This window comes from Sciurus vulgaris, assembly GCF_902686455.1.
Source record: "Sciurus vulgaris genome assembly, chromosome: 6".
Classification (NCBI taxonomy): domain Eukaryota; kingdom Metazoa; phylum Chordata; class Mammalia; order Rodentia; family Sciuridae; genus Sciurus; species Sciurus vulgaris.
In genome coordinates this window covers 12,070,983-12,094,480 of record NC_136466.1, presented here as the reverse complement: position 1 = coordinate 12,094,480, position 23,498 = coordinate 12,070,983, and the positions used below count along the sequence as shown (strand labels likewise).

At 37.3% G+C, this 23,498-nt stretch overlaps 1 protein-coding gene across 3 annotated transcripts; it reads right to left on the bottom strand.

Moving 5' to 3' along the window:
* Positions 1-286: 286 nt before the first annotated feature.
* On the bottom strand, positions 287-18,603 carry PANK3 (pantothenate kinase 3). 3 transcript variants are annotated; one of them, XM_079145412.1, is made up of 7 exons: positions 18,259-18,603; positions 9,790-10,142; positions 8,635-8,888; positions 6,853-7,029; positions 4,175-4,298; positions 1,607-1,732; positions 287-490 (listed from the first exon to the last, which is right to left on the bottom strand). In XM_079145412.1, the coding sequence occupies exons 1-7, from the start codon at positions 18,284-18,286 to the stop codon at positions 440-442; spliced, it is 1,113 nt and encodes a 370-aa protein (XP_079001538.1). In that variant the 5' UTR covers positions 18,287-18,603; the 3' UTR covers positions 287-439. The 3 variants fall into 3 exon arrangements, with proteins under 3 accessions (XP_079001538.1, XP_079001539.1, XP_079001540.1); XM_079145413.1 differs by lacking the exon at positions 6,853-7,029 and having other exon boundaries at positions 287-509; XM_079145414.1 differs by lacking the exon at positions 6,853-7,029.
* Positions 18,604-23,498: the final 4,895 nt, after the last annotated feature.

Here is a 23,498-nt window from a genome sequence, read left to right as displayed (position 1 = left end):
TATTACTGTCTGCTTACTAGTAATCATAACACATAAAAATGGACTCAAAATGAATATTTAAAATCAATTATTTTTCGTAAGTGAAACATTTCTGAGACTTTTTAAGATTTGTGTCTTAAGCATACAGTACTACAATGCTGGCTACATAAAATAAATAGAAAATCTTTCTGAGAGGAAGCTCAATAATCAGAGGCTATACTGCATTTAAAGATTGAACACTGGCTATATACAGAAGGGAAAACACTTCAACAATACTTCATGTTACAGAGTTCTCTCTTTTAATATGGCATTCATGAGTTTTCCATTCTGACATTCAAAATTAACAGGAATAGTGAAATTCTTTTATCCTTTGGTTTCCAAGGACAAACAATGCAGTTAAAATGCCTCTGGTTTTAGTTCCTCTAGGATGACATTCATTAGCAGAGTAACCTCTGATGCTTCAGCTGAAGTTTGGCAGCCCAAGAAGTGCACCAACTGCTCCAAAGTATCCCTGTGTGATTTTTAAACAACTGTTTAAACACACAGTGCAGCTTTTAAATTACCATATAATGCTGACCACTTATGAAAAACACATATTTATATCATCTATCTGTTTTATAACATGCATTTGGAAATTCTCCAATTGCCATACTGTTAGCTGTAAAAGTTTCTTAGATTGCATTCTCAATACACACACACACACACACACACACTTTTGAAATTAAGTATTATTAAAGTGTGGCTTTTAGACACTAAAGTTTCTAAGACCATAAAGCAATTCTGTGCCCTCTCCACTCAATGAACAAAGTTAGAGTGGATCTGATATTCTCACTACATGACACACAGAACTGCACAAGAATATATCCTGTCATTCTGATCTGTACTGAGAGCACTCACAATGAGACATGGATGCTTATAAGCAGCACAGAATACTTTGAACTTGTGCTGTTAATTTGTAAATAATATAACATTTATCTTATATTATTACAAAAAAGATTCAAGTTTACTGACCTCAAACTATGATGTGGTCTGCTAACTGCTCAGATTAGATTTCTACTGGATGTAATAATATAGAAAAAAAATCTTAAACCATTAATTCCAAATGCTAACAGTGCTTTTGGAGGTGGGAGTGAGACTGTGGTACGAGGACTAAAGAGAATTTTCATTGCACAATTATATATACATATATATTGCAGTGATGGGGATCAAACCCAGGGCCTCTAGCACGGTAGGAAAGTGCTCTCCATTGAGCTATCTCGTAGCCCAGAAACTGTTTATTTTTGTATTGTTCATACCCAACATTGGTTAATGGGAGATAAAGAAAAAAAATAAACAATTTAAGAAAACAAAACAAAACACCCACTAATTCTACAAGCAGCCTGGGTATCTGGAGCTTAAGAGACCTCATATTGCTCTCTAGGTCAGAACTATGAAATTCTAATCATAATGGGGTGCCTACTACTAGGTTATAGTAACTCCCATTCCTCAGCTAAAACTGAAGTAAAGGGATTGGTCTTCTATTTCAGTAACTTGTTTTATAATTATAAATAACAAGGTAAGAAGCAACATACCAAATTTACATCTCAAAGCAGACTATTAAATATCGCACAAAATACTTTTGTCGTACCTCATGTTCTAGAAACAATGCTTTCAGTTGACCTTTGGACCAATAATCCAGTGCATATGCCAGAAGTTTCATTGATAGAGTATTGACACGTAAAAAGTTCCCAACAAAGACAACTCTGTTTATTTTCTAAAAGGAAAAAAACAAAAAACAAAGACAGTGACTTGTAAAAGAATTATTAAATAGATTTTATAGCACAAAGTGTTAACAAAATAGTTATTTAAAAACTCTAAACTACCTCGGATTAGTGCCTACTATATGCTGCATACATCTCTATAATCCTGAATAGTTAGTTAGTGCTGGACAGGGCTAACATTTGTCAAAACCCAGAGAACATACAACACCTAATGTAAACAATGGACTCAAGTGATGGTATGTCAATGCAAATTCATGGACTGTAAACAAATGCACCACTCTGTTGGGGGATGCTCATAGTGGGGGAGATGTGAGAGAGTAAGTGTGGGAACTTTATTTTCCACCCAGTTTTTCTGTAAAGCTGTTCTAAGTCTACTCAAATAAAAATAAATAAATAAATAAATAAAAAAGATTACAGGTGAGACTTATTAGCATAGGATCTTTGTTATGTCCCAGCCCTAAGGAAAAGTATTTTTAAAAGTATTTAAGATAAACTCTAAACATGGTCAGTGTGCTCAAAGCACATGCAACCATGACATGCAACCTGGACTCCAAGAAGAGTTGGAAAGTAACGATGGCATACATGCCATCAACCCATCAAGTCCTTTTCTCTCTGCTAAGATTCCTCAGTCATTAATTTAGTTTCTTAGGTACCTCTATGAATAGAAAGTGTCAGATGAGGAAACAGATGTGGGAATGTCCAGAAAACCTGTTTTTACTCTCACAATGATATACTGACTATATCTTTGCACATGAGTTTGGACAGAATAAACAATGACCTTAATTACTGTTAAGTAAATTGGCCAGTGGAAAATCTAGACCTACATGGATAAGAATAAAGGTCCTAGACTATTGTTATCCCTCAAAGTACTCCCCCAACACATCAACTCACTACACTAATTTGCAAATTTAACTAAGAGTCTGGATTTTTTTCCCCCCTGATGGTACTGGGATTTAATCCAGGGGTGCTCTACCACTGAGCCACATGCCCAGGCCTTTTTATTTTAAGACAGAGTCTTGCTAAGTGGGTAAGGTTGGTCTCAAACTGTGATCCTTCTGCCTCAGTCTCCTGGGCTGCTGAGATCATAGGTGTACACCACTGCATCTGGTCAAGAGCCTAGATTTAAATAATTCAGATATTTGACATAGTTGTTTGCTAGAGCCTCTCTACCCAAATATCAGTATGCATGTCCCCCTTACTTCTTTCTTTTTTTTTTTTTTTTGGGTGCTGGGGATCGAACCCAGGGCCTTGTGCTTACAAGGCAAGCACTCTACCAACTGAGCTATCTCCCCAGCGCCCCCCTTACTTCCTTCAAATCTTTGCCCAAGGGTTAGAAAAGATTTTTTATTCTGCACTTTGCAAACTTTACATAAAAGATTTTATTTTTATGAAAGAGTTAAGAATAAGTTGTTGGCATGATGACTCATTACCCTCAAAACACTTTAGTGTGTAATTCATGCAGACAAGGACCTTCAACATGCAAGGATCACAGTTTCTAGAAAGTCTTCACTCAATTACTCAGCAACGTGTTCTCAGTCACTCTCTGCTCTACTCTCAATTCTCTTAATTCTTTTTCTTTTTTAAAAAAATACCACTTATTACTCAATACATATTTAACAATTTACTAAATGTACCACTGAATTTAAGTTCCAAAGTCAGTGATCTTTTTTTTCTTCACAAACATACCATATTCTGAGTACCTAGAACAATGCCCAGCACATGGTGTTTTATAAGTATTTACTCAATTAATAAATAGGTGAATGAACAAATGAAAGGTTCCTTTAAGAAGAAAAGTTCTCAATCCACTTGAAGTATCTGACAGCCATAAAAATTAAATGGGCAAATATATATCATACAAAAATGGAATTATACTTTTTTTCCTCCTAATGAAAACACCCCGGCCATGTAGCCAACCCTCAGCGTATCCTTGTTACAGAGCGAGCATTTCACATCACTCACTCCCACGTGAAGAACAAGTCTCGGTGCCTTCATAGCCCTGTACAATGCTGCTTGATCCATATGCAACAAGGCAGCACTGTAAAGAAGCCGAGGGCAGCAAGAACACGTCCAAGGACTTCACTAGGTAGATGCTACATTAACAGAAGGAAAATGCTATCAACAATTAGCTACCTCAAAAGGCCCTATGATTATTAGATATTTTTTGATTCTCAGGAGATTTTGGTTGTATATTTCTGAAAAGGTTTTCGGGTATATATAAAATGTAATTTATTTACTCATTCTATTTCTATTTAAATTATCTGTCACTTTCTTTAAAATTAATAAAACAATTGAGCAAATAACATTTAATTTAGTTATGGGATTTAATAGATCTCAATTCTAGAGGTCTTGGTTAAGGAAAACAAAAGAAGATCTGTCAGATGCACGAAAAACTCAAATGCATGTTTTTCATAAACTTAAAATTTCTTCTTTTTTACCTCATTAACAGCGCACATTCGTGCCACAGAACCAATATTATTGGTGATAGTAACTAAAGTAGCTCTTGCCAGATCTTCTTTACTAACAGATTCTCGCTTCTCTTTATAAATCATATTTCCAAAACTGCAGAGAAATGAAAACCAAGGTTAAATTCACTGGCAACAAGCAACATTTCATACATTAGCATATGTATCTATAATCTCCATATATTTGTAACACTAAGACCAAATGAGTAAAACTACATGGGGATAAGATAAAAATGAACTAACAAAAATCTACACAAGGAGGCTGGGGGTGTAGCTCAGAGGTAGAGTACGTGCCTAACATGCGTGAGGCCCTAAATTCAATCCCCAGTACTAGCCCCCCACCCAGTAAAAATATCCAAAAACACAAAAAACCACCCAACCTACAGAAGGACTAAAGTAGCATCTTTTAAAGAATTAAAGTTAAAATTAAGTCTAAAAAAAGAAAAAAACAACTTAGTTGTTACAAAGATTACGAAACCATCTACTACATTTAAATTTAATGCATAACAGTGAAATTAAAAGGCTATTGTTTTAGAAAGCCAAGAAAAAAACAGGAAAGTACATTTCGATTTACTTTTAAAAAGTCAAAGTGTTTTCAAACGTATCTCAGTTTTAATGTCAAATTCTATTTCATTCAATCACAACAAACATTTATGACATACCAAGAACTGTGCTAGGGACACAAAGGAAGTCCCTTAAGCAGTTTTGAGTCTAGTGCAGCAATGTCCAATAGAAATAAAATAAGCCACATGTAACTTCATATTTTCTATTAGCCATATTTAAAAAGGTAAAAATAAACAGGAATTAATTTTGATGAGATATTTAAGCAATCTACTCAAAATATATAGTCATTTCACCATGTGGCTCTCACTAACCGCATTCCAAGGTTTGATATACATGAAGTTAGAGGTTATCATATGGACAATGCAGGCCTAGACAGAGGAGGAGAAAGCATTAGAAGGGCTAACTATAGCAGGAAAAATACAAATACACAAAACCAAACCATAGGCTACCTTGGGAACACAAAGGAAAACAGACCCTCTATCACTGTGGTAAGAAGAAAAAGTTGATAAGGCATGAGGGAAGATTTTCCATTGTAAAAGGAACAAGAAACAGAAAAAAAGGAGAAGGAAATTCTAGGCAGAGGCAATTAAAAGTTAAAGGCACACAGAAATGAGATCTGAAAACATTTATGAAAACAAAAGTGACAACAAATGGTCATAGTGAAGGGTACGTGTGGGAGCCAACAGAAGCCACTGAGGAGTCAGGCAAAGGCCCTACTACCAAAGGGCATGGGATGTCTTGACAAAGAACTTGGAGTGTATAAGCAACAACCAGTTAAAAAGTATAATGGAAATGAGAATATGAGAAAACAAAAAAATATTTAGGAATAAATTTTAAACACAATATATATACATAAATAAGACTTTTTAAATATCTCAAAGGTACAGATGTAGCCTTAAGCAAATAGACAAGTTCTTCAATAGTAAGACATCTTCATAAAGATGTCATTTTTCCCAAAGTCAATATGTAAGCTGTAATGAAATTCCAAACAAAACAAAACAACAACAACAAAAAGATAAACTTACTTATTTTTACTTAAGAGAATGATGGACCAGCCATTCTGGATATTAAAGCCATTTTTATGTTTCTATAAATCTAAGAGCATAGTGCTGGTTTATCAACAGAGTAATGGGAAAAAAAGCCAGTGTATGATAAAGAAATCATCTGACATTAGCAGATTAAATAAAGAAGGACTATTAGGTGTCAGGGCCTTCTTAAAAAAAAAAAAAAACTAAAATGGGATCTGTACTGCATGTAAAACTGTAAGATAAATTATAAATAATTAATTTATATTAATTCAAAGATCAAAATATAAAAATAATACCACTAAGGTACCGGAAGAAAACAAGGATTTATTCCTTTATATATTTGGAATGTTAAGACTTACTTACTATGAATCAATATCCAGAAGCCATAAAAGAAAAGACTGATAAATTCAACTGTGTAACAATCCAACAGAAAAACAGAACATGAACAATCACTCAGAAAAGAACATATAAGATTCTACACTTCACTTACTGTAAGAGAAATGTAAACTAAAATTATTCTAAGGTGCCAATTCTCTCATTAGATTAGCAAAAATTCAGAAGTGTGACAACAAACTACTGGTGAATCTACAGGGAAAACAGGCACTTTTGATCTATTGTGGGCAAGGGTGAAACAGTACTGCTTCTTTGGAGGGCAAAGAAAGCAGCATCTGCAATCCTACTTTTGGCAGTATCTTACAGATAAACCCACATGGACACAATGTAAGAGTATGACCATTCGGGGAGATTTCTAGGGCTGATGGCTACGTTCGAGTATGTGCAGCATGCCGCACAATGACACAACCTTCTGAATAAGATAAACAATGAGGACATGCATTTGTATTTGCACAGAGCAATACTGGAAGGATTCTTCAGAATAAATAAAAGTGATTTCTTACTGGGTGCACTCAGGGTAAAGTTCTTAATATATACTTAATTTTTAAACTATATCCATGTTCAAAACTTGGAACCTGAACAGGATAGAACACCCTTACAACTCCCTAATGTACTGTTTTCCAAAAGCTAAGTAAGCAATTTGAATAACATAAACATTAAACTCACCTAGATGCTACAGTCCAACCTGGCAGACCAAATCTTTCATAATCGCCTCCATAAATATCACGGACCAATTTGTCAGCTTGGGTGCTGTCACCTTTGGATGCCATTTCAAGAGCCTCTTCAAAACTTTCACAGCCAGTCAGTAAACTGCATAAACCCAGAAAGGTACCCCCTCCAAGGCTAAAGAGAATAAGGAAAATTTGCTAAGTTGCATTTACATACTGTTCCTTTCTCCTAAGTGAAAGGGTATAGTATTCATTTACTGAAGTGCTGAAATATCAACATAATGAATAAAAGCAAGAAAAACTGATTAGTAAAACCAAACCTGTCAGATCAAAAAACAAACCAAATGGGGAAAAATCTCTTGGCATTCAATACTTTGTAGTTGCTAAAAATATATTTGTGTGTGTGCACTGAAAAAGAATGTTAAAAAAAAAGTGCTATATAAATTAAAAGAGAAAAGCTGGTTTTAAATAGTTTCCAAGAAATGATCTTGTGGAAGGCATATTTACTTGCCTGACAAGGCTGAAATCAATTACAATGCACTTTGATCTACTGATGGTAAGGGTAGAAAACAGTATCAGGATACACTTCATATTGCAAAAAAGCATTTGCAATCCTATTTTGGGGAATTTATCCTACAGATAAGCCTACAAATGTATAAAATAAGAATCTACCACAATATAGAAAGATTTCTGGGATATATGGCTACTTAAGAGTATATACACTATGCCTGAAATCATGTCTATTCTCCAAACTTTGCTCCCTAATTTCACCTAAATTTCTGGCAAGTTCTACCCTTGAATCCTACTGAAGTTACCTAAAGACTGAATTTATCTTTCAGAGTGAACCAAAATAGGAAATACTTGTAATTCTTTGGCAGAATTATAATGGAGATGGATCTCAACCACCATAAAAAATAAAGTACTAATTACATTTATATCATTTAAACACAAGTACCACTTTTAAAATGTGCTTTTTCCACAAACCAACCTGAAGTACCCCCAAATCTTTCTTCTCTCATTGAATAAACAGAAGTTTCCACCTTGACTTAAAAGTTAATAAGAGAATCCTAAGGAAAAAAATTTAAATCTCCTACATTCACATTTCAGATGTTAAAGAAACCTCTGAAGAATATTTGGGAATATTAATTTTATCCCATAAGAAACTCACATTAAATTTATCCTATAAGAATTAATTACAAGGTTACTCAATGCTGTAGTTTAAATGCCAATCTGTTCAGCATATGGCAGGGTTTAGACTTAAAATATATCCACAAAAAACTGAAAAACAGGGAAAAGAAAAATGCTCTGGAAAATAAAAGAACAAAATATAAACATACATTACAATTTTGAAATCAACAAAATATATTGTCACTTCCAGCAAATGCTTTTCTGTTAAACTCTGGAAAAACATTGTTGGAATCATTCCAGGAAAAAAAAAATTCACCATTGTGGAAAATTTGAAGCCAACTGATGCTGACCAATACTATAAACATTTAAGAATTTTAATTTTAACCGAGATTTATAAAAATATATCATCTGCAACATTTTAACATATATCATATTTGGTATTGCACAAATACAGGTAATTTCCCTGGTGAAACTACTATCAATATAAATATATCAATATAAAATTGATCAAGGTACAGCTCAGTGGTACAGAACTTGATTATTAGCATGTGAAAGGACCTAGTTTGATACTCAACACACACACACACACACACACAGAGAAATAATTAAACAATGTGAATGCTGCTTTTATTAAGACCAAAAACATTACTACCTTGTCCCGGTCACTCGTTTATAGTTATCTTTGGAGTGGACTGCTAAGATACTGACTCCTGAACCAATGTTCACCACCAGTAGTGGATAGGGGTCATCTAGGTTAAAAGGCATCTTTTGGCATCGCTCAGGTTCTGAGGCATTAGCAAAATAATAGCACTCTGCTTGTCCATTGAAACTGACAGAATCTATATACAGCAAGCCCTTTACAAGGCAGTCAAGTTCATCCAGTTTGTGCAGGTGGAGGTTTCCAATCTGTAAAAAAAATTAATAAACATTTGAGTGAAAAAAGAACAGCATTCAAAATATCTGACTTGACTACATTGTATAATTTTCACATACTCTACAAAATTTCACTATCATTATTCCCATATTTTCACTTGCTTTTGTTAGTTTAGTATCAAATTTCTCAGGGATTTTATCTTATCCATTGGCTCTCAGTTGAGAGCAATATTACCTCCAGGGACATTTTAGTTTTCCAAAGATGGGAAAGAGGCAGGGACCAAACTTATATTCAGTGGGCAAGGACTTGGGACGCCAGACATTGCAATGGGTAAAACAGTTTAGAACAACAAAGAATTATCCCATCACTGCTCTCTCTTCAACTTTTTTGCCAGACATTTTTGTAGTGGCAGGAGGAAAAATCTGTTTACAATTACCTGGGTCTATGTAATTAAGCACAAAGCATTTTATCCATTTATCTAACTACCTAGGTGCATAAACCCAAAGAATTCTTCAGACAGGAATTTAACCATCTTATTCATCAGTTTTCACTGTTTGGAATTTTAGTGTCATTCAGCATCTTGGAATGTCATGTCACCAAAATCAATGCCACTCATGGGAGTTGATTCTCCAACAAAACACACCATAAAGAATCTGGCATTTGTACCTCTGGTATTGTTCATGATGAATTTCTATATAGGTGCAAATACTTAACCACTTCATTTTTTCCTCTGGTATGATCATATCAGCTAATCTCATACTGATATATAAACACTTTAATTTTATGTCTTTATATTATAGTTTGGATACCTCTTTGAAATTATTAAATTCATTTCAGGTTAAGAAAAAAATGTACTATAACGTATTGAACTTTTACTTAGAATTTACTTATATGTATGGTCTAGACTATCACATTCTTGAGTGAGATACCTACTGTGCGAAAATCTTTTTCAAACTTGTAAGCACCACCTCCTGTAGCACACAGCACCGTTTGTAATGTTGAGAAGTTTTTGTCTCTTCCCATTTGGATAAAAGTAGGCAGGTCATGAGTTGGAAATCTGATAAAGTGCAAGTTCCCTCTTCGGCCAAAAAGTGTTAAATCCTTAAGTTCAAGGTGTACATCCCGAATGCCAGTGGATCCATATGCTACATTAGAAGTCAAATATTTCCGAATACTTTTTAAGCTCTCAACTTCCTCTTGCTCTTCCTCTGCTGTGATATCAATAGGTTCAAAATACGAGAGCTTTACTAGAGTTCCCCCAATGTCCATGCCAAACCATGGGAAAGCTGTGAAATTAAAAAAACAAAACAAAAAACCTTGATTTCAGAAATGCAAATTAGGAAAGAGTAATTATGTAACAGTCATTTATCCGGAACCATGCATTCAGTCAATAATGATACTACCACAAACAACTCACTTTTCCCCCGTTTCATTTGTATATTTTCTAAAGACTTATTTTTACAGAACACTTAAGAGATGGCCCAGGGCCTTTTAATTCCTGCTCTGATAGGCATTTCTTTTGATGTATGAAATACTTACCACATGTTCCAAGAAACAGGAAGAAGCTGAACCAATTTTGTTTCAATAAATAGGTCATCTCACCTAGGGCTGAAGCAGCTTTTTGTTTCTAAAAGACTTTAGTATAAAAAAAAATTGGCCTATAAGCACGTCAGGTAACTCATGGGAAATATGCTTTCTTAAAAAGAAATCTTTTTCTTTGCTCATTGAGCGTTATTAAGTTTCCCTGGTACATCTGGTTAATAATGCTGAAGGCAAGTCTACTCAGGGACAAGTACATTAGGACAGTATCATTCAGGTTTGGAACTGGTCTCGCTTACTAACTGGGTTATGTAACTCTGGAAAGCCATTAATCAACATTTCTGAATATTACTTTCCTCAATTCCCTTAATAAATAATTATTAAGAAGATCCTCTACATCTGGTAGCAAAAAAGTAAAAAGAGTAAGAAAAATTTCCTGTCCTCCAGGAGTTTAATCTAGCAGGAAAATATAAATACAAACACACAAGAATAAAACAGCAAAATAAAATTACATATACAGTACAGGCCAACAGAAGGAATGCTAAATTCTATGCCCCTGTTTGAATGAAAGGAATTAAAAAAAAAAAAAAAAAGCCAGTCTATACAAAGGCAAATATGAATAAATCACTATGGTTAGGTAATCAAGAACGCTAAAATTCAATAGACAAAGATCAATCACAAACAGCACTGCAGGTTAGGCAAAGGAACTTAAGACTTGAATCTGAATCTTAAGACAATTCAGGGCACTACAGATATTCTCAGCAGAAAAATGGTACTAACAGCAAATTAGAAAGCTTATTTAGTGGCAGGGAATAGCAAAGACAAGAGGCACTTAAAGTGTTCCTTTTTGTAAAGCAAGGCTGAGTTATCCTATATCTAGTAGAACAAAATCTCCTAGGTAATATTTCATAAATGCTATAGCTGGATCTACATGGCATTTGAGAATCACTGGCTTTGGTCACCTCATCCTTCATGTTATGACATTCAGTTCTACAATATGATTTTCTTACATTTATCAGTCATGGTCCTTATAATAGATACAAGGATATTTTAGCATTGTTCCCAGACTGGGCAGGGGTAGGGTGGGGGAGATATCAACACCGCATTATTAAGAAATACAAAACTTAATTCTTAGAATGTTTAAAGAACAATTGATTGAGTTTCTAGAAAACTAGAGTTGACTTTACTGAGTACTCATTATCTGTCATAAACATGCTATTTATAAATATGTATGGCTCATCCAACCCTTAGCATCCCTACTATAAAGCTGTCCTACTGTGTGCATTTTACAGGAGACAGATTACAATCTTGCTTAAAGTCAAACTTAAAAAGTGACAGAATTTCACCCTAGAAAAGTCTATTTCTGCTTTCTCTAGTATCTTAACCACTATGATAGAGGATCAAAAATAATTTTAATAACTAAAATACATGGATTATAAAATGCTCGACAACAAAATATATTAGTTTTTATGTGAAAGTTGTCAAGGACAATTCTAAAATTCTATTTTGTTTCTAAAATATATTTTACTTGATACATGTAAAAATTAGAAACATGAGTCAATGAGAGGATTCTACACATTTCTGTATTCTAGAATTCACACATTTATTAAAATTAGTAAGTGATTTTGAATGTGAGGAATAATTCCCATTACCTTCTGGAGAAAAAAGCTTAATTGTTTTTATGGTTGAAATCCAAATTGAAAATTAAGAGCTATGTTAAAAACAATCAATCTTTTTAAAAATAAAATGACTTTGTCATTTGGGAAGCATGGGGCAGCAAAATTCCAAACAAGCATTACGCTTCTATGTCACCTATATAGACTGGTGTAGATAAGCAACAGACACAGAAGAAACCAACTGAATTGTCTCAATTTTGCAAAGTTGCTAGCAATGGAGGCCATCTTAAATGAATAACACACTCTGGAAAAAAACAGCAGGCGTTTACAGAAACCACACTGTAAAACATTCATAGGTATAAAGAAAGGTAGTATGACTAAGTTTTGTTTTCAGTGTATTCATGAAATCTAGAACTTTTGCTTTGAGAAATTCATGTATGTTGGGTGCTATGGCAGTGGTCACAACTAGCCTCCAAATGACTTGGGAGGCTGAGACAGGAGAATTGTGTGCTGAGGCCTACCCGGGCAACTGAGTGTCTCAATATAAAAAATGTTAAAAGAGCTGGAGATGTAGCTCAGAGGTAGAAAAAAATTCATTTAAAAAGTTACAGATCACTTTCCTGAACCTAGCGCCCACCCTTTGTTCCAATAAACAGTACTGGGAAACAGTAAAACTAACTGAAGGGGAAATCTACACTAATTTGCTGTGAAATACACACTCAAAGAAAACAACAGGAGCAGTTCTGATCCAATAAACCAGAAATTCATTGGGTAAAACGACAGAATCCTTCTGACACTACTCAACCAAAATGAATTCTGATTGACACTCGATTCTGTAAAATTTCATGGGAGGGGTGGAAATCACTATTGCCACAAAAAAGTATATTTTGGAACAAGATATTTTCTACCTGGTGAGCTAGCATAAGCTAAAAACCTGTTTTTTAAAATTCAAAGTACATTAAAAAGCAATAATTACTGATTTACTTTCTGTACTTAATGTCAAGCCCAGGTGTCAGATATACTCTGAATATATAATATATACACATAAAAATGTTACTGAGGGATCAACTACAAAGACTTAGTAGGTTCAAAGTTCATGCTGTTTTAATTTTCAGTCAGAAGTTTTTGGTCCCAGGTTTATAAATATCCCAATACTACCATTCTTAAAAGCAAACCCCCAGATACAGTTACATGAAGAACTTTTAATTCTTATACAAAACCATGAATTAAAGTTCAAAGGAAACTTACTATCTAGGCAAATATTTCAAGTTTGTTCACATATATTGGGGAACAAGAAATAATCTACTTTTCTAAGGCTACAAATGGGTAGCCAGGTTTCTGAATTGTAAGGTATAGCAGCAGTTAAGTTTCAAAATACATACTAACTATTCCATCACGCATTTGGTTGAAGTGTTTACAGAAGATGGATCTAGAGTGCTACTTGAAAACTGTTCAGGAGACAGTCATTTTCAGAGCATGATGGTGACCACTCTAATTCATGTAGTGTTAGAAAGTGGTAGAGAAGGTGATTAAAAACACTTTCTGGAGCAGGCAGCAAAAAGTCTCATTTGTAAATGTGATTACTCACGCCCCCCTACTGACTGCAATCCTGTTTTTTAAAGTCTGAACTTACATGAAGGTGTTAATTTGCTTACTTTTTCACAGAGAAAGAAAACGACTGCTTAGGTATAATTATCATTAAATGGTATGACCCAGTCTCAACATTTAGAAAAAGGGGTTGAGGGTGTTGTTCAGGGATAGAGTACTTGCCTAGTATACACAAGTCCTGGGTTTGGCCTCCAGTATCAGAGGGAAAAAAATGCTTAAAAAAGAAAACCTCACAAAAAAAGTAGAAAGACCTAAATAAAGTTATATGTTACTACAGCATATTAACACTTGTTCAGATTTATGATAACTTCTTACTTAAAATCAAGAAGGTAGGGGCTGAAAACAGAACTCATCACTTCAATTAAAAAAAAAAAAAATTGGTAAGGGCCACCTTTTGCATAGAGATCCTTTCAACTCAGCAGAGTTCTGGAATTCATTTCCTATGCCAGAGAAATAATCACTACTCAAAAAAGTCTTATGAGGGCACAGGGCGCTGTGGTGCAAGCCTGTCATCCCAGAGTCTCAGGAGGTTGAGGCAGAAGGACCACAAGTTCAAAGCCAGCTTCAGCAACAGCAAGGTGTTAAGCAACTCAGTGGTTGAGTGCCCTTGAGTTCAATCCCTGGTACTGATCCACAAAAAAAAAAAAAAAAAAAAAAAAAAAAAAAAAAAAAAAAAAAAAAAAAAGAAAAAGAAAAAGAAAAAGAAAAAAGAAAAGGAAAAAAAAAAGAATAGACTCATGAGGGAAGTAACAAGAACATAGAAGACAAATTCTCAATCATGATCCACTTTTGTTGTTGTTTTGTTCCTGGTACTGGGGATTGAACAGGGGATTAAAGCGGTGCTTTATACCACTGAGCTGCATTCCCAGCCCTTTTTATTTTGAGACAGGGTCTCATAAAGTCCAGGCTGACCTTAAACTTGTGATCCTCCTGCCTCAGTTATGTGTATCACTACACCTTTCTAATGTATTATGAAAATCCTTACGCTTGCCACTTTTATCTTGGAAGAAAAATTAAAAAAAAAAAAAAAAAAAGAGAGAGGGGAATGAAAATCAAAGGTCACTTATTTGTAACAACAATGATGTACACACAGGGCATTAAATACAACCACAGGCCCACCTAATAGAATTCCATGAGCTAAGAAAAATATCACTTTGCAAAGAAATCAAGTAAGTCCATATATAGCTTTGCTGCTTCAGACTAATGGACAGAAAGGACAGTTTGAAGTAGGTGATCAGTGCATAAGTAGCCTACTTACTGCATATAACCTAAACATTTCTTCTTTCCAGAATAAAACAAGTGAAAAAAAAATGAATCTACGAAGCAAAACAAAACACGTTCCATAAATACAAATAAGCACTGTGATTATGGTAAATATAATAGTACCTTCTCCATACTATGAGAATTTCCTAGAGTCACCCATAATCTGTTTATTTGGCTTTTTCTTCTGTCTCAACTGGTCTTAACAGAGAGCTGTCTTTAGATCCTTATACACAACAAAAATATCCCTCTACCCCAGGACAGAGTGCTATCAAGAATTATCATCTTCCTTATCAGGCAGCTCATGTACACAAATGGTAAAACCTGCATGCCCAATTACCTTTTCAAATGATTAAAAAGATCTAGCCAGAGGACAGACTGTTAATTTCTAACAAGATGTGTCAAGTTTGATATCTTACTAAGGAAGTGGGGGAGAAACACTGAAAAGCTATATAAATACTACTGATTCCATCCCAAAGGGATCCTATATCAACAGAATTAAATATAATTTAGACATACAGAGAAACTACTGAAAATATTCAAATCATAATAGGATGTTTTAAGGAACAAAATTCTAAAATGGACATAACTGGTATATTCTAGATATGCTTTGAGTTCTTAAGATAAAAGATGTTTCACTCTTAACAATCACTCCTGATGAAAATTGTGGCGTTTTCTAAGAGACTAAGAAAACATGCAACTTCACATACCTTCAGTATTAAGATTCCTTAGTAAAGCTTTAAGTAAATTTTTCTTCTTTAGTAGATTATTTATTTCTAAGGGAGCTATATCAGAAAATATTAACGCCAAATGACTTTATACTACTGGAAATAATTCTTAATAACTAAACTTACAAGTGAAATCATACAGAAGCATACTACACATATATGCTATACAATTCTTTGTGCTTAACGAAAATTTCAAGGCCTTTACCACTTGGGTTAGCAGAGCACCAACTTGAAACCTACAATGAAATATATTCATCACCTTTTACTATCATCTTGTTAATCCAGGTATACAGGTAAGTCAAACACACTGAAAAACCTATACCTTAAGAAATCATGTCAGTCAAGGTACAAAAGAACACAAATGGACTTACTTTCTCCTTCCCCTGGGATTGAATTAATGCATAATTTCAAATGATACTCATTATACAATTCAAATGAAACCAATTCCCTTAAAAAAATGTCTGGTTAATATATGCATCTGGTTTATAACCTGGTGACATTTCTAAAAGTAATGTTTTCTATTACTTAGGTGATTAATATAAGAAAATGTGTGAAACCAAAGTCATTTGTTTAACCAGTATGATATTATCAAGGTTTCTCTGGTATAGCTGGAAGAGTTAAACGGTGTTAATGCATACAAAGAAATAGTGTCTTCCATGTACTGTCTGTCAGTAAATCTTATCATTACCAAAAAAAAAAAACATTTAAAATAATCAAAAAATAAAATACAAAAAATGTTTAGTTAACCTAAGTAGTTTAAAAAATCAGAATAACACCTTTTCAGTTATAAATATTTTCAGGACAGTTGAGGTTTGAGGTATTTCCCACACATCCAAAAATCAGATGGTTTTTATTTTTTTACTATGAAGAACTTAGTAGGCACCTTCTTATCCGCATAAAAACTGCAGATGTTATTTTTGACATTTAAACACAACTGATCAGTTTTTTTCACTATTTTTAAAGATTAATGATCTCAGTGTTCCACCATGTAGTAATAATGGACCTACTTTAAAAAATAGATATAATTTCTCAACCTGAAATTTAAAATACTTAACGATAATCACTATAATCTGTTCTGAAACAACTCTGAAGGAGATAGTATTCATACCTGATTAGTTTGCCTAAATAATCAAATCACTATCATAACAATGGCAAAGACCAACATTTGTAATATGTCATACTCTTCACTAAATGGAAATTCTAAGAGAAGCAGAGAAAAAGTGTGTGCTGAGGGAAGATGTCCAAGTGTTACTGGATCTGCTGGAGATATTAATTAATTCAGCAACTGTAAACTACCAGTGTTTCTACATTGTCCTTTAAGCCTTCAAATCACCATAGACTCCTTGAATGAATACACAAGAATTCAACTATCACCAGAAATCATCATGAAAAAAAAATAATTAGCAGAAAAGCTATCAGATAAGAAAGATTTGTGTTGTCTCAAATATTCAGACTATGCCCTATGGGTACTTTAGAAATAACACTGAACTTTGAGCCAGCAAGGGATTCTGAGCCTCATTAGCACAAGGTTGGCTGGGGGGGAGCCTTGAAAAAGTACTAAAGTAAGTTCAAGGGCATCCGTAACATTAAAACCAAATCATCTCTCATTTGAATAACAATTAGTTTTCAGGGTGCTTTGGCAGGATGCTTCTCCTGTGAGGTTTACAAGAACCCTGGAGACCAGGCAGGCAAGGAAGTTAGTAGTGCCCCTTTTTTATAGCTGGAGATTTCTTAGAACATTTGGGAGGATCACATGAAACTGTAAAAACTACAAAATAACAATATAACTCAAAGGTATGAGCATGAATTCCAACATTCCTACTTGTTCTGGGAGAATGAAAATATGAGACTCGTAATGGCTGAACGATTAAATAGCCATTACAGAAATAAAAGGCTTTAAAATGGCTACGAATGACAGAAAGCAACTAAAAGTTGACCGGCTTTTTTACAGCAGAGTAAGAATTGTTCTTTTAAAAGTGCATGCACACACGATCAAAGAACTATCCCCACGGTCATTCACCATAACATTAACAGTGGTTGCTCCAGGTGGTGGAAATATGGGTATTCTTAATCTTTTTTGCTTATCTGTGTTTTCTTTAAAAAAAAAAAAAAAAAGTGAACTCTTTAATATTCTAAATAAAAAAAGAGCAAAGACAATTTACCCACTGGCAGGTTACAGGCTCGAGTGGTTAAAAGCTCCAACTGCAACAACAGTAACAACTCACAGGAACCCACCGGGATTTCAAGGACACAAGCCCGGAAGCCAGAGGGGAGTTTAAAAAAAAAATGTTGGTAATCGCCCCTCGCTGACAGCCATGGCCACCTCATTCCAACCGGACTTCAAGCTGCCAGAGGGGACGGCAGTTCTAGTCTTGTGTGACAAAACCCGAATCGAAAACTCCCTCTTGCACGCCCCCAGACCTCGAGGAGGAAGTGGCAGCGAAGGCTGGGCGGCGGGCGCTCGCCAAGCGTGCACAGGGGATGCGGGGGGCCGCCGCCTCCAAGCCGGGGCTGCAGAGGTGCCTCCGCCGCGCTCCCGCCTGGGCGCGGGCGAGCAGCGCCGGGCTCGCGAGCAGGCCGCTCCGCCGAGAGGCTCCGGACGCGGCCCAGGGGCGCCCTCCCCACCCGGCGGGTCCCAGAGTCCTTCTTACAGGGTTTCTTGGCATCCTTGATCTTCATGGCGTCGGCCTGAGGGGCGAGGGGAAGCCTCGGGTCCGGAGCACGGGGAAGCGCGGCGGCGACTCGGGAGCTGGCAGGGCCGCGCCGAGAGGCCCGGCCGGTTCCTCCCCTCAGGCCGGGCGGGGCGGGCTTAGGGCGGGGCGGCGGCGCCTGGGGCGACGCCCGGCCCAGGAGGCGGCCCCCCACCCCTGCGAGGGGCGACCGGGACCAAGCGCGCTGGGGAAGGCCGCCGGCCTCGCCGCTCCGGGGCCCCCCCGCAGCCGCTACGAACAAAAGGCCCCGGTCCCCCGAGCCGCCGCCGCTGCACTGAGAAATAGCCCGCCCAGGCCGAGCGCCCACGTGACGCGAGCCCCCCTCGCCCCAGTGTCCACGGGGCTGCTGGGAGTTGTAGTTCTCCGCGTCGAGAGGCACCGCTTCCCGGCCACAGCGACGCGAGCGGACTACAAGGTCCAGGATGCATCGCGGCCCCTCCTCCCCGGCCCCCGCCGCTTCCGGAGATCGCCTCAGAGTGGTCCCAGCCAGAAGGAGGCGGAGCTTTGGTCACGCCAGCGAGTCGGCCACCAATGGGGCTCCAGATGGGCCGGTGGGGAAGCCCCGGCTCCGACCTCGCTGGGCAGCTGCTGTGTGCACCGTACGGGAAGGGAACTCGCGGTGGCCTGATGGCTGTTCTGCTGGTCGCAGGCTTCCTCTTGAGGCAGGAAAGCTGGCTCTGGGACCCTGAAAATCGCTAAATTCAGGGCTCCGTGCACTTGCGTACGTTCGTGAGTTAAAGTCATTCACAAAGAAATCCTCTTGCTTAATGGAGATATTGAATTTTGGAATTGTAATAATGGCAGTAAGAATGCTGACATTTATTGCATTATTACCATGGCTAAGACACTCTGCTGAGGCACTTTTAGTAAATTATTTACTGTGCATTTCAGCAGCCTTTTGAACCAAGTATCATAATTATTCGTTTTATTATCCATTTTGAAGATGGGTCAGGAGATGGAAAGTTAAAGCACTTGCAGAACACAGGCTTTTTACCATTGTCCCATGTTCCCCTCGGGTTCTCCAGCCCAGCTCCTTGTTGTAAAGGGGAAACTGACTCCCAGAGGAAAATATCTGAGCCACCCACTTGGAAAGGGAAGAGGTAGTATTGGGAATCTTCTAGCCTCCTTTCTACTTTAGTCTTTCAGAAGCCAGGAATTCAGCGACGTTTTTGACAATAGATGGCTTGAGAGTTGACGGCAGAAGAGTGCCCATTTCAGGGCAAAGAAACCCTTTTGCCAAAGAGCCTTACTGTCCCTTCCTTATGGATCATGGCTTGGAAGTGGTGTGTCCCAACCAAAACTCCCTGAGCCTTAATTTCTCAACACAGAGGCATCAGAAGGTGGGGCCTTTGGGAGATGCTAGGCTATGGGTCATGCCCTCATGAGTGGATTCATGTTTTTCTCCAGGGACTGGATGAGATGGTATTGAAGTGTGTTGTGTCTGGTAGGATTGGATTGGTTACCAAGATTACCTTGGTGTTCTGGTCTCTTCCACACTCACTCACTTGCCATTCCCCCACAGGCTTCTACTGTTTGGTGCCATTCATCATGTTCTGAAGCATCATGAGGTCTTCACCCTGTTGCAGAAAGCTTGGTCCTTGTCCCCAATGCCAATCCAGTAACAAGGACATGGTTTTGAGAAAAAGGAAAAAGACAGTTTATTGCTTTGCCGCTAAAGGAGAAATACAGGGGACTCCTGTCCCAAAGAAGGTGATTCTGCCCATCGTGGGTAACAGGTGGGTTTTTAATAGGTGATTTAGAGACAATGAGATTAGGGAGGAGAGATCAGGAAAGAAAAGATCAGGGAGGAGAAGGTTAGGGAAAAGAAGATCAGAAAAAGAAGTTTAGGGAAATGATCAGGGAGAAGGTCAGGGAAAAGTTTGGGAAAAAGAAAAAACCACCTAAGTTTGAAAGCCACAAGGGATATAAGTAGAGCATCAAGTGAACCCCTGTGACAACCAGAACTTCTGTTTCCAGAACTAAGGGCTAAATGAACCTCTTTTCTTAATAACCCAGCCTCAGGCGTTTTGTCATAACAACACAAAACAGAGTAAGACAGAGTAATAAAACAAGGGATGTACTATTTATGGATCAATTATAAAATGCTGGCACTTTGCAAGGTGCTTTATTTTTTTAAATTTAAATTTAATATTCACAACTACCCTTTGAAACATAATGGTTAAGAACTCAAAACTTGAGGGTTAGGGATGTAGCTTGGTGATAGAGCAGTTGCCTAGCATGTGCAAGGCCCTGAGTTCAATCTGCAGTACTGCAAAACAAAAACAAAACAAAAAACCTAAAAACCCCTCAAACTTGAATTCAAATCACATTCCTATCATTTGATTCTCAGTGGGAATAATGATGCATACATTTCGTGGGATTGAGGTGGGAATTAAGAATGCAGATAAAGTGCTTAACACCTGCTTGTCATACTGTCAAAAGCTTGGTCCTTGTCCCCATGCCAATCCAATGATGAGGACACAGTTTTGAGAAAAAGGAAAATGAAGGTTTATTGCTTTGCTAGCAAAGGAGAAACACAGGGGGCTCCTGTCCCAAAGTCTGTGATTCTGCCCATCAGCAGGAACAGGGGGCTTTTAAAGAGGTGACTCAAAGGCTACATTCCATGTGTTCTCTGTTGGAGTTGTAATTCACTTGTTAATTTGGTCTGGATTACTTCCTTCCTGTGGTGGGTGTGTACTCAGGGACAGATAACTCTGCCTAGAAAGGTAATCCTGTTTCCCCTGAGATTAGGTGGGGAGAGAGATTAAGGAGGTGCAGGAAGAGACGAAGAAAAAGAAACATGTCCATTTAAAAAATAAGTTGCAGTGGCAGAGCAGCATGGGTTATATTCAAAGCATAAAGTGGACCACTGTTACCATATAAGTCATGATTATTCTGTTTATTCTTCCTATTATTATTATAGCACTAAGAAGAAAGGTTAAATATCTAGACCCTTTGTCCATTTGGGATTGGACCCCAGTTCTGTTAGTACTGGGGTTTCATATCTTTTATTGTTTTCATCTCACATTGGTTGTTTAGAATATATATTTTTATTGTCTGTTCTATTTAGTTATACATGGTAGCAGAATATATTTTAATTCATTGTACATGAATGGGGTCCAACTTTTCGTTTCTCTGGAGGTACACGATGTAGAGTCACAGCATTCATGTAATCTTACATGTACATAGGGTAATGATGTTTGTCACATTCCACCAAATAATAATAAATAAGATGGTGGAATGTGACAAACATTATTTATTTGTTTTTTTAAGGAAACATCTTTCAAAGCTCACAGATATGTGACCTGGCAACTGAGAACCCTAAGTGATCATTTTAGTCAGCTTTTTGCTGTTGGGATTAAAAGACACACCCAGAACGATTGTAGAGGATGAAATGATTTATTTGAGGGATCACAGTTTCAGAGGTCTTGGTTCATGGAAGGCTGGCTCCATTCCTTGGGCTCGAGGTGAAGCAGAACATCATGGCAGAGGATTGTAGCAGAGGGAAGCAGCTCACATGATGATCAGAAGCAAAGAGAGGGCTGGGGAGATAGCTCAGTTGGTAGAGTGCTTGCCTTGCAAGCACAAGGCTCTGGGTTCAATCCCCAGCACTGAAAAAAAAAACCAGAGAGATTCCACTTTCCAGATAGAAAATATGCCCCAAATATATTAAAAAAAAAAAAAAAAAATACCCCAAAGCCACCCCCAATGACCCACCTCCTCTAACCATACCCTCCCAGCCTTCAGTTACCACTCGGTTAATCTCATCAGGGGATTAATTCACTGATTGAGTTAAGGTTCTCATAACCCAGTCATTTCTCTGAACCTTCTTGCATTGTCTCCACGTGAGCTTTTGGGGGACACTTCACATCCAGACCATAACCATGGTGGACTTAACCTTCTCTTCTTCTTTTATTTTCTGTTGTCACTCCAGCCCAAACAGAACACTATTCTAGAATGATCTCATATTCCATAATTTTAATGATTTCTGATCTGACATGGCTTCAAAAAGTACTCTCTATCAGCTGGTTGCTGTGGCGCACATCTGTAATATCAGCTACTTAGGACACTGAAGCAGGAGGTTTGCAAGTTCAAGGCCAGCTTGGGCAACTTAGTGAGACCCTTCCTCAAAATAAAAAAATAAACAGGGCTGGAGATGTAGCTCAGTGGTAGAGTACTTGCCTAGCATGCCTAAGGCGCTAGGTTTGATTCCCTAGTACAACCAAAAGAAAAAAGAAAAAAAAAAGTCCACCATCTAGTGATTTACCAGTTCATTCTCGAAGTCTCACGTGCATATCTAGTTCTCTGCAACATACATCTTTTGGTTGTTTTCTAACTCTTTTTAATGGTATCAGCTTGGAAGTCAAAGGCAATGGTCTGAGAGGAAGGGGAGCTAGAAATTAAAAAACCATAGGAATTTGGGTAAATTTTGGACATAGGCTGTCACTAGTTTTTTTGGTCATAGAAACAACTTTAAACTTAGGTTTAAGCTAAGTGACACCTGCAATGTTACTGGAGTTAATAACCTGTTCACTGTTTACTCAGATACGGGATTATCATTTGGTCTATTCTGTGACACAAAAACACTGAACTTCAAATAGTGAGAATTCTAGTCTTAGATCAGTCATGGAATTTCTCTCCTCTGGCCTTCAAATCACCCATGTGCAAAATGAAATGATGGAGACTGTGTTCATGTCTGCTTTTTGAGTTTCCTTTTATCAAAAGCAATGTGAGATGTGTTCAGCTGAGTTTTTCCCTAAGTTTCATCATGTGAGGAAAACACTGGACAGTAAGGCTCTTTGGCAAAACTTCCTCTGGCCAGTCTTTCTTCAGCCCCTGGTGACTCTCAGCCCCAAACCTCCCACCAGCAGTCGGATTAAATGCATTTTCTCTCTCTTTTATGTTCTCAAAACCATTCCTGGCAAAGGGAGTGGGGGGCTGGAAAGAGCATCTAAAGGGGCCAGGAGATCATTTTCTGGTCTCCATATTTATTGTCTATGAACCATAATGAATTCAGCCCATCTTGCAAAGTGAGAAGAAGCCTGATGTGTCTTCATTTTGCTTTTGTTGATCCACAGAGGCAGGTGATGGATTGCACTTAATGACTATGAGGACTCGTGGTATGAGATAAATATACACTTACACACACACATGTACACATGCCCTTCAAGACCCGATGA